Source organism: Anolis sagrei, chromosome 5 (genome assembly GCF_037176765.1).
Source record: "Anolis sagrei isolate rAnoSag1 chromosome 5, rAnoSag1.mat, whole genome shotgun sequence".
NCBI classification, from domain to species: domain Eukaryota; kingdom Metazoa; phylum Chordata; class Lepidosauria; order Squamata; family Dactyloidae; genus Anolis; species Anolis sagrei.
This window is the reverse complement of record NC_090025.1, coordinates 94,183,695-94,196,149: the sequence shown is the minus strand read 5'-3', so window position 1 is coordinate 94,196,149 and position 12,455 is coordinate 94,183,695. Positions and strand designations below refer to the sequence as shown.

General features: G+C 42.7%; 1 protein-coding gene across 1 annotated transcript in view; it reads left to right on the top strand.

Annotated features, from left to right (window-relative positions):
* Positions 1 to 12,455, top strand: part of GRM3 (glutamate metabotropic receptor 3) — a 231,749-nt gene that overhangs the window by 173,052 nt on the left and 46,242 nt on the right. The window contains exon 3 of the mRNA XM_067468900.1: positions 10,701 to 11,556. Within this exon, the coding sequence (XP_067325001.1) occupies positions 10,701 to 11,556 (856 nt within the window). The remainder of the gene's footprint in view (positions 1 to 10,700; positions 11,557 to 12,455) is intronic.

Genomic DNA, 12,455 nt, shown 5'->3' with positions numbered 1-12,455 from the left:
CACTGTGTCTTTTAAAACAGAAAGATATTATGCTAGGGTCCTGGACAGTATCCTGGCTAATGCTATTCTATCACTTCTACTTGGCTCCTCAAATTACTGAGAGCCATTGCCAGAAATTCATTAGGGAGGGAGGTCTTAACATTGCATCTTAGTTGTGCAATCAATTTTTGTGTGTGCAGATACTCATCATCATGAAGCCTTACCCGCCAAATGGTTCCTATAACTGTGAAACTTTTATTGATCCACATTGATAAACTTGTTCTAGAAGTTTTCATCTCTACCAGGAAAAAATTTCATTGCCCATTCAACACCAAGCCCGGTCAGAATATTCCGAAGTATATTGTTTTGGGCTCTGTATATATACAGAGCCCAAAACAATCTACCAAGGTATTGTCGAAGGCTTTCATGGCTGGAATCACTAGGTTCTTGTGGGTTTTTCTGGGCTATAGAGCCATGTTCTAGAGGCATTTCTCCTGACGTTTCGCCTGCATCTATGGCAAGCATCCTCAGAGGTTTCCTCAAACATCTGAGGATGCTTGCCATAGATGCAGGCGAAACGTCAGGAGAAATGCCTCTAGAACATGGCTCTATAGCCCGAAAAAAAACCACAAGAACCTAATCTACCAAGGTCTGCTGGCAAATTTGTTGGCTATATACCAGTATCTGGCTTGGGTCCATTGAAACTGAGACTAGATTCCAGAGTGGATTCACTCTCCACTGACATGGGAGACTCCATGTGCCACTGCATGCTACTATTGCTGGAAAAGATCCTGTAGCTCAGGACTACAGCTAAAAATGCATTGCTTGACTTACCAGGCAATGCCTGTTGCGGCGATGACGCTCTCCCGCCAGCCTTGGTAGTTCTTCTTCCCAGAAGCCCCCTGCATGGTAGGAGTTTTTCCTACCGGTTGGCTGGTCCTGCCTGGACCTCTGATTGGCCAGAGCTGGCCTCCTCCCTCTGCTCAGCAGCCCTTAAAGGGCTGCCCCGGGTATGTGCAGGCACTGTGCCTGCTTCAACTTGCTATCCCACCCGCCCTGCATGCCTGTTTGGTTTGGACAATGTTAACATTGGTTTGGGTTAATGTTATCTCGTCACAACTTAGGTTGGCATGTGGCATGGACCCTAGATCTGGTTTCTTCCCCCCCCCCCCCCCAGTGGAAGGGGGAATGTCTAGTGCTTCCCAGGGGTGCCAAGGAACGCAGCCTGGTATTGTACCAGTGACCACCCTGACGTGTATAGCGGTATCAGTCAGCAGCGGGCTGAGTGATCTTGATCCAGAACCCATGCCTGGCTGCCAACCCTTCAGTTCCTGTAATCAATAAACAAGTTGTGGCCATTTTTTTCCCAGCTCGGTGTTTGTGTCTTCTATGGTTCTGTTGGTGGGAGGGGTGTCACCCATTCACACGCAATAAGAAATAAAATAGGGAACTCTGAATATAGAAAGTTAAGTATGAAAATAACATCTCCCCCTTTCACATTAAATCAAAAAGTTCCAGTGTTCAGACTCTGGTTCCACTGCAATTTATTTATTATTATTTATTTATTTAGAGCTTTTAGAGGGACTCAGGCCGGCTAACAACAGAGAATCAATATACAAATAAACTAAAGCATAATAACATCATAGTACATTAATACATGAAAACATATTAAAATACAGATCAAGAATTATATAAAGCCAATTCGTCAAGGTAAATCACAAATTCATCACCATCCGCCTTGTTGTTGTTGTTGTTCATTCGTTCAGTCGTCTCCGACTCTTCGTGACCTCATGGACCAGCCTACGCCAGAGCTCCCTGTCGGCCGTTACCACCCCCAGCTCCCTCAAGGTCAGTCCAGTCACTTCAAGGATGCCATCCATCCATCTTGCCCTTGGTCGGCCCCTCTTCCTTTTGCCTTCCACTTTCCCCAGCATTATTGTCTTCTCTAGGCTTTCCTGTCTCCTCATGATGTGGCCAAAGTACTTCAACTTTGTCTCTAGTATCTTTCCCTCCAGTGAGCAGTCGGGTTTTATTTCCTGGAGGATGGACTGGTTGGATCTTCTCGCAGTCCAAGGCACTCTCAGCACTTTCCTCCAACACCACAGCTCAAAAGCATCGATCTTCCTTCGCTCAGCCTTCCCTAAGGTCCAGCTCTCACATCCGTAGGTGACTACAGGGAATACCATGGCTTTGACTAGGCGGATCTTTGTTGCCAGTCTGATGTCTCTACTCTTCACTATTTTATCGAGACTGGACATTGCTCTCCTCCCAAGAAGTAAGCGTCTTCTGATTTCCTGGCCACAGTCTGCATCTGCAGTAATCTTTGCACCTAGAAATACAAAGTCTGTCACGGCCTCCACGGTTTCTCCCTCTATTTTCCAGTTGTCAATCATTCTTGTTGCCATAATCTTGGTTTTTTTTACGTTTAGCTGCAACCCGGCTTTTGCGCTTTCTTCTTTCACCTTGATTAGAAGGCTCCTCAGCTCCTCCTCGCTTTCGGCCATCAGAGTGGTGTCATCTGCATATCTGAGGTTGTTAATGTTTCTTCCAGCAATTTTCACCCCAGCTTTGCATTCATCCAGCCCCGCACATCGCATGATGTGTTCTGCATACAAGTTAAAAAGGTTGGGTGAGAGGATGCAGCCTTGCCGTACGCCTTTCCCAATCTTGAACCAGTCTGTTGTTCCGTGGTCAGTTCTGACTGTTGCTACTTGGTCCTTGTACAGATTCCTCAGGAGAGAGACAAGGTGGCTTGGGATGCCCATCCCACCAAGAACTTGCCACAATTTATTATGATCCACACAGTCAAAGGCTTTAGAATAGTCAATGAAGCAGAAGTAGATGTTTTTCTGAAACTCCCTGCCTTTCTCCATTATCCAGCGGATATTGGCAATCTGGTCTCTCGTTCCTCTGCCTTTTCTAAACCCAGCTTGAACGTCTGGCAGCTCTCGCTCCATGTATTGCTGGAGTCTTCCTTGCAGGATCTTGAGCATTACCTTACTGGCATGAGAAATAAGGGCCACTGTACGGAAGTTTGAGCAGTCTTTCGCATTTCCCTTTTTTGGTATAGGGATATAAGTTGATTTTTTCCAGTCTGATGGCCATTCTTGTGTTTTCCATATTTGCTGGCAAATGGCATGCATCACCTTGACAGCATCATCTTTTAAGATTTTAAACAGTTCAGCTGGGATCCCATCATCTCCTGCTGCCTTGTTGTTAGCAATGCTTCTTAAGGCCCATTCAACCTCACTCCTCAGGATGTCTGGTTCTAATTCATTCACCACACCGTCAAAGCTATCCTCGATATTGTTATCCTTCCTATACAGATCTTCTGTATAGTCTCGCCACCTTCTCTTGATCTCTCCAGCTTCTGTTAGGTCCCTGCCATCTTTGTTTCTTATCATACCAATTTTTGCCTGAAATTTACCTCCAATGTTTCTAATTTTCTGGAAGAGGTCTCTTGTCCTTCCTATTCTGTTGTCTTCTTCCACTTCCATGCATTGCTTATTTAAAAATAGTTCCTTATCTCTTCTGGCTAACCTCTGGAATTGCGCATTTAACTGGGCATATCTCCCCTTTTCACTGTTTCCTTTTGCTTTCCTCCTTTCTTGGGCTACTTCCAGTGTCTCAGCAGACAACCATTTTGCCTTCTTGGTTTTCTTTTTCTTTGGAACGTACTTTGTTGCCGCCTCCTGAACAATGTCGAGGACATCTGTCCATAGTTCTTCTGGGACTCTGTTTACTAAATCTAGTCCTTCAAATCTGTTCTTCACTTCCACTGTATATTCGCTAGGAATGTTAGTGAGATCATATCTAACTGGTCTGTGTATTTTCCCTGATCTCTTTAGTTTTATTCTAAATTGGGCAATAAGAAGTTCGTGATCTGAGCTACAGTCAGCCCCAGGTCTTGTTTTCACCGACTGGATGGATGTCCGCCACCTTTGGCTGCAAAGGATGTAGTCAATCTGATTTCGGTGTTGACCATCTGGTGAGGTCCATGTATAAAGCCGTCTTTTAGGTTGTTGGAAGAGAGTATTCATTATACACAGCGAGTTTTCCTGGCAGAATTCTATCAGCCTGCGTCCCGCTTCATTTTGTTCTCCCAGACCATGCTTGCCTGTGATCCCAGTTGTCATTTGACTTCCCACCTTGGCATTCCAGTCTCCTGTAATGAAAATAATGTCTCTTTTTGGTGTATTATCCAGTAGGTCCTGCAGATCCTCATAGAACTGATCTACTTCTGCTTCTTCAGCAGCTGTGGTTGGGGCGTATATTTGGATCACTGTGATGTTGATCCGCCTTGTGGTCAACAGTTATTGATTCGATCATCAATCTGAGAATGCTAAATTCCAGAGCCAAGATTTTACCATCTTTCTGAAAGTCAGGAGGGAGGGGGCAGATCTGATCTCTATCGGGAGAGAGTTCCACAGCCGAGGGGCCATCACCGAGAAGGCCCTCTCTCGTCCCCACCAGACGCGATTGCGAAGGTGGTGGGACCGAGAGCAGGGCCCCTCCAGAAGATCTTAACAACCTTGATAGTTCGTGGGGGAGAATCCGTTCGGACAGGTCAACTGGGCTGGAGTCATTTAGGGCTTTATAGGTCAACACCAGCAATTAGCAGTTCTGATTAAATACAAACCAGTACTCCCAGTTCACTATTTATTTGCTTCCAGAGTTTTAGTTTGGTTGCCAAGAGCAATGTATATCTTTGGAAATTTCATTCTTGCAAACCGGATAGAATGATTTTCTCCCTGTTGCAAAAAAAGTCAATAACTGCAGAGTTCTTAGTGTCAGCTAAACCTCTATTTTTTATTGATGCAGTGATCATTTAGTATCAGAAGCTTAACTTGGTAATTAAACCATTAGCATCAGGGATCAGTGAGCCCCTATATGTATCTTTTAAATCCTAAAATATTATTTATTTATTTATTTTATTTCCTGCATTTATTAACCGCCGCTCTCAGCCCTAGGGCGACTCGCGGCAGTGTACAGCACACAAAAGACAATTTACAATGAGCCAAGACGACAAAACCAACATCACTACTACACATCATCTAATTACACTAAAAATCCGCTCCGTCTTATCATAGAATCATAATCAATCTCGTAGTTGTAGTCCGTTCCAGTTGTCATTTCCAGTTACTATAGCACTCAGTTAAATGCCTTCTCGAATAGCCATGTCTTCAGGCTCTTACGGAAGGCCATAAGGGAGGGCGCCTGTCTGATGTCAGCAGGGAGGGTGTTCCACAGCCGGGGGGCCACCACCGAGAAGGCCCTCTCTCTCGTCCCCGCCAGACGTGCCTGTGAGGCAGGCGGGATCGAGAGAAGGGCCTCCCCAGATGATCTCAAGGTCCTCGTGGGCTCATAGGCCGAGATGCGGTCCGAGAGGTACTTTGGGCCGGAACCGTTTAGGGCTTTGTAGGATAGCACCAGCACCTTAAATTGGGCCCGGTAGCAGATCGGCAGCCAATGGAGCTGGAACAGCAAGGGCGTTGTATGCTCCCTGCGTCCTGCTCCTGTTAGTAACACGGCTGCCGCGCGCTGGACTAGCTGAAGCTTCCGGGCCGTCTTCAAGGGCAGCCCCACGTAGAGAGTGTTGCAGTAGTCAAGGCGGGATGTGACCAGAGCATGTACCACCATGGCCAAGTCAGACTTCCCAAGGTACGGGCGCAGCTGGCGCACGAGCCTAAGCTGTGCAAATGCTCCCCTGGTCACCGCCGAGACCTGGGGATCCAGGCTCAACGATGAATCCAGGATCACACCCAAGCTGCGAACCTGCGCCTTCAAGGGGAGTGCGACCCCATCCAGCACAGGCTGTAACCCTATACCCTGCTCGGCCTTGCGACTGACCAGGAGTACCTCTGTCTTGTCTGGATTTAATTTCAGTTTGTTCGCCCTCATCCAGACCATTACAGCGGCCAGGCACCGGTTCAGGACCTCGACAGCCTCCTTAGTAGCAGGTGGGAAGGAGTGACAGAGTTGGACATCATCTGCGTACAGATGACACCGCACCCCGAAACTCCGGATGATCTCACCCAGCGGCTTCATGTAGATATTAAACAGCATGGGGGACAATATAGAGCCCTGTGGAACCCCACAGGTCAAAGGCTGTGGTGTTGAACAGGAGTCCCCCAATAACACCTTCTGGGTACGGCCCTCCAGAAATGACTGGAGCCACTGCAAAGCAGTGCCCCCAAGACCCATTTCCGCAAGACGCCCCAGAAGGATACCGTGGTCGACGGTATCAAAGGCCGCTGAGAGGTCCAGGAGCACCAACAGGGACACACTCCCCCTGTCTAGCTCTCAGCGCAGATCATCCACTAAGGCGACCAAGACCGTCTCGGTACCATGTCCCGGTCTGAAACCAGACTGTGCCGGATCCAGATAATCCGTGTCTCTCAAGAATACCTGGAGTTGTGAGGCCACCACGCTTTCCATGACTTAAATATAATGGAGAATATGAAGTGAAATGTGATTTATTTATTTATTTATTTACAGCTTTTATATTCCGCCCTTCTCACCACGCAGGGGACTCAGGGCGGATTACAGTGTACACATATATGGCAAACATTCAATGCCAATTTTTGACATACAAACATATACAGACACACACAGAGGCTATTTAACTTTTTCTGGCTGCCAGGGGAGCTGTCGCTTTCATTGTCCATCTGCGACGCTGATGAAGCACTTCTGCATTCCCCGCATGCTTCCCCGCTGGAATGCTTTGCTGGAGTCTTCTTTATGGCCTCATAAATCAGTTAATTTAGCCTCCCCACACTTTACGGTGGTACCTTATTTTCCTACTTGACAGATGCAACTGTCTTTCGGGTTGCAAAGGTTGACAGCAGGTTGCACACAATTGGTTGGAAACCCACTCCAACCCGGGCTGGCTTCAAACTCATGACCTTTTTGGTCAGCGTGATCTGAATGTAGCTGACACTCAGCCAGCTGCGCCACAATCCCGGTGCCATTTAGAAATGAACTGCAGTTTTTTCTGTAGTTTAGGCTGTATTCTGTGAAACAAAATGCACTATTTCTGATATATTCTATACTGTGAAATTCAACACAATAGTGCATGCATTTTTCACACAAAGTAAATCTCACCTGTCTAGGACACTCAATCTATTTTTGACCTAGATGGATGGATGGATGGATGGATGGATGGATGGATGGATAGATAGATAGATAGATAGATAGATAGATAGATATGAATCTTCATTCCATCCATAGCTACAAATCTCTGCTTTGGTTGAGAGCAACAAATAATGAGTCACAGTCCTGGATATGGTCTTAAAGATTTCATTCCTCTTGAATTCCTCATTACCTACTGTGCCTGCTCCTGCTGCCGGAAAGAACATAATGGGAGTGTTTGTGAATGATATAATTTGTAATTTTGTTTCATCATGTTGGACAGATAACATCTATAAATGGTTACTGCTCACTCATACATTTATAGTTCTGTTTCCTACCATAGCTAAAAGTTTTATGTCCTTTATTTTAAATACATGATCTGCCATATTTTAATTCACGCACACCAGCCTTCTATTAGCAATGTCAACTTTAGCCAGTCACTGAAACTATTCTGCGGTGTGTTCAATCTAGATTTTCATTGTATTGTCGAAGGCTTTCATGGCTGGAATCACTCAGTTCTTGTGGTTTTTTTCGGACTATATGGCCATGTTCTAGAGGCATTTCTCCTGACGTTTCGCCTGCATCTATGGCAAGCATCCTCAGAGGTAGTGACCTCACTACCTCTGAGGATGCTTGCCAAAGATGCAGGCGAAACGTCAGGAGAAATGCCTCTAGAACATGGCCATATACCCCGAAAAAACCCACAAGAACTAGATTTTCATTATTTATTTCTAAATGTACTATTTCTAGCTCCAGTAATATTTCCTATCTGGCAATCATTCTCTGTGCATCCCTTTTATTATTAATCTAAATGTCACCACATATATAAATAATCTGTTGCTGCTAATCCACAATTCCAGCATGAAAACCTTGTCTTCTTGTACAATTTATTTTCCTCAGATATATATTTGATTATCCTTTTTAAAAGAGACATAAAACCCAGCTGGGAAGTTAAAATTATCTACATCCTTGGTGAAGCACGCTGACACTTTTATAGATTGAAAAACAGAAAAGCATTAGTTGTCCTGTATATATATATATATATTAACAGAGCAGGAGATAATGAACATAATCCTGAGTTTATAGCTGGACTCGTTCCCAACTGAGCAAGAGTTTGAAGAAACGGGATTGCTTTCCATCCTTCTTTTTTATTGCCTTTGTTCCGATCACCAGAACTAAATCTGGCAGCAGGTTTTGAACTGGTACTCTTAGGCATGTTAAATTTTGATATATGATCACCTGCAGCTCAGGCTAAATGAAAGGATAGCAACAGGCCCAGAAATTGGACAGATCAATTCAAGTGACACCTTTTCTTACAGAGATTATAAGATTAATTTGGATGACATCTATATTTTAATTAAAATTATAAGCATCCCATACATTTTGCTAATAGCGTAATAATTGGGCCAGAGATTATCAGACAGCTATCCACATACATACACTCACACACACACAAATGTGCACACACTGGCTACTTACCTTCCTTTCATCTCAGTTGCATGCTGGTTTAGTGGAGAGAGGGGAGCAAAGTGTTTCAATAAAATCAGGATTGGGTTATAAATACTAGGCTTGGGTAACCACGGAAAAATTTGGTTCTAAACTCGTTTTGTTTTTAGGGGGCCCTTGCATTTCGTTTTTTTTAATAATTCCAAAATTTTCCTTTTAAAAATTTCAAAATTTCTGAAATTTCGTAAAATTACGAATCGATTCATTAATGGCGGACGCGATTGCGCAATATGCTAAAAAAAACCTCCAAATGGGACAGGGGGAACTTCTGAAGCTTCCCTCTCCCTCTGTTGTTGACTGTTGGTGTGACAAAACAAACAACAACTATAAAACTTGCACCAGACATGCGAAAATAATTACGAAATAATTACGAAATAATTACGAAACAATTACGAAATAATTACGAAACAATTACGAAATAAATTGAAAAAATTGTTTCAAATCTAATTTACTCCTCACACTATTCCTGCATGGCTCAATATTGGATTGTAAGCTAATTTAAACACGAATTAATAACGAATTACGAAATTAACGAACGAAACCGCCCAAGCCTAATAAATACATCATGATACAACCTTTGAGTTCTTTTTTTAAAAAAAGATTTTTTAAATTATATTTTCCATAATATAACGAAAGAGGGGGAACAATAAAAATGAGAAAAAAGAATAGAAAGAAAAAAGAGAGTAGGAGTATAGAGAGAGAAAGAGAAAAAAAGAGAGAGAAAAAAAATAATAAAAATAAAAAAATAAAAAAATAAAAATAAAGTGACTTTCATTCCATCTTCTTGGAAATAAACTTTCTTTCATAAAAAAAAGTTTTTTACTTCTCAAAGAGAAAAATGTCTTTCATGTTTATTTTTATTTCTACCAGTTTTCCAGATAGTCATCGAGAGGGTCCCAATTTGTCCTCTTTAAAATGTTACCTGTATTTTTCTTCAACAAAAAAGTCAATTTGTCCATATCTTTTATTTCTCTAATTTTCCCTATCCACTCTTCTATTGGTAGAATTAATTCCTGTTTCCATTCTCTTGCAAACACAATCCTGGCGGCTGTCGTAATATATGTAAAAAGTTTATCTTCTTCTTCATTTAATTGTAAATCCAAATCCGTAAATCCTAATGTAATATTCTGGTTTTTTAAAATCTTTTGTGTTCCTTCATGTATCTTTGCCCAAAAATTAACTGCCACCTTGCACGTCCACCACATGTGGTAAAAGGATCCAAGTTGGTCCTTACATTTCCAACATTTGTCCGAGACTGTTTTATACACTTTAGCTAACTGTTTTGGTGTAGTGTACCATCTGTGAAACATTTTTATCCACTTTTCTTTTAAATCTGTTGCATAAGTATATTTTAGTTTTTTGTTCCACATTTGCTCCCACTCTCTCAATTGGATTGGTCTTCTTAAATTTTGAGCCCATTTTATCATACACTCTTTTGTCAGAATTATTGAAGGTATGCATGTATGGTTTTTCAATGTGCTTCTATATGATTAAGAATGCTGTTCATATGTATTCAAGATGGATTCTGTTATGTTTAATTATGTGTTGGAATTGTTGTTGTAAGAGACAGAGAGGTACAGAGAGACGAGACCTTGACAGAAGTTAGATAACAAGTTTCTCTGCTGGGAAGAAAAAGGGAGTTTCTAGCTTACAGCCAGAGAGCCTGATAAGCAGGTGTTCAGAAAACTTTTTTGTGCTGTGCTTTGTAGTTCCTGATTTTGCCCACTTAGATGTAGACGTGTGTGAATGTACTGAGTAAACTTTTTATGTTATTTTAAAACTGGAAAACTGCAGAGTCCTGGAATTTTTGGAGTCCTGTGTCTGTTTGATCTAGTATCTCTTCTGCTGCGCATAGCACCCCAGATTTTTACTCTGACATCTTTAACCTGTTCTTTTTCGGTCAGCCAGTTAAGTAATATATTATAGATATTGGATAGTATTTTCTTTTCCATTTTTAATATCCTATCCCATCATTTGAGTTCTTCTAGAAAACATTATTAACTCAGGAGTAATCTTAGTCCGCAACATGTTCTTGTCACCAGTAAGTCTATTATGTAAACAGCTATGTATGTTCTTCTTTTCAGGTTGCAAATTTACTTAGACTCTTCCAGATTCCTCAGATAAGCTATGCCTCTACCAGTGCTAAGCTGAGTGACAAGTCTCGGTATGACTATTTTGCACGGACCGTACCACCCGACTTCTATCAAGCAAAAGCAATGGCTGAGATCCTGAGGTTCTTTAATTGGACCTATGTGTCAACAGTTGCCTCAGAAGGAGACTATGGAGAAACGGGAATTGAAGCCTTTGAACAAGAGGCTCGCCTCCGAAACATATGCATTGCAACGTCTGAGAAAGTTGGTCGCTCCAATATCCGAAAATCTTACGACAGCGTTATCAGAGAACTACTCCAGAAACCCAATGCAAAAATTGTTGTGCTCTTCATGCGCAGTGATGACTCTCGGGAACTTATCGCTGCAGCCAACCGGTTTAATGTTTCATTTACTTGGGTTGCCAGTGATGGGTGGGGGGCCCAAGAGAGTGTTGTGAAGGGCAATGAGCATGTGGCATATGGTGCCATAACTCTAGAGCTTGCTTCTCACCCAGTGAAAGAGTTTGATCGATATTTCCAAAGCCTTACCCCTGAGACTAACCATCGCAACCCTTGGTTCACGGATTTTTGGGAGCAGAAATTTCAGTGTACCCTTCCAACCAGAAAATCCCACAGAAAACTTTGTGACAAAGGTTTATCTATTAACAGTTCCAACTATGAACAAGAGTCAAAGATCATGTTCGTTGTGAACGCAGTTTATGCAATGGCTCATGCCTTGCACAAAATGCAGCGGACAATGTGCCCAAATACTACTAAACTCTGTGATGCCATGAAACATTTGGATGGCAAGAAGCTCTACAAAGACTACCTACTGAAAGTCAACTTTACAGGTAAAGCTATCATGATTTTCTTTGAATGCCTGTCATGTAAAAATATTGTTTCAATGAGAACGCCCATTTCACATTACTTGAACCTGAGAGGTTAGCGGTAGGGGGGGGGGGGTGAGGGAAAGCTAGATGGTAAGAGAGTAGCAGAAAAGATAGAAGAAGTTGGAGGTAGATGTATTTGAGGTTCAACTAAACATTGTCTAAGCTGTATTTTGATTAACTGTTTTTTCCTCCCACAATGCAAGTTTCTCAGAAGTACATCAAGAAAAAATGTAATCCAAAAGAATATTTTTGCAAGTTCTACTATTTCTAATAATAATAGAAATAGTAGAAATAGAAATAGAAATAAATAAATAATAATAATTATCAGTACGCCAATGGCATTCAGCTGGTCCTGAAGATTTCGTATGATATTGTTTCTAGAACCCATTTTTTGCTTGATGTTCAGGCAGTGCTTCTTGTAGGTCAGAGCACGGTCCAGAGTGACTCCCAGGTATTTGGGTGTGCTGCAATGCTCCAGTGGGATTCCTTCCCAGGTGATCCTCAGAGCTCGGGATGCTTGTCTGTTCTTGAGATGAAAAGCACATGTCTGTGTTTTAGATGGGTTGGGGATCAGCTGGTTTTCCCTGTAATAGGCAGTAAGAGCACCTAGAGCTTCAGAGAGCTTCTGTTCAACCATCTCAAAGCTCCCTGCTTGAGCAGTAATGGCACGATCATCAGCATAGATGAAACTCTCTGTCCCTTCTGGCAGTGGCTGGTCATTTGTGTAGATGTTGAACATGGATGGAGCAAGCACGCTCCCCTGAGGCAGGCCGTTCTTCTGTTTCCACCATCTGCTTCTCTGGCCCTGGAACTCAACAAAAAAGCTCCTGTTTTGTAGCAGGTTTCCTATGAGGCGGGTG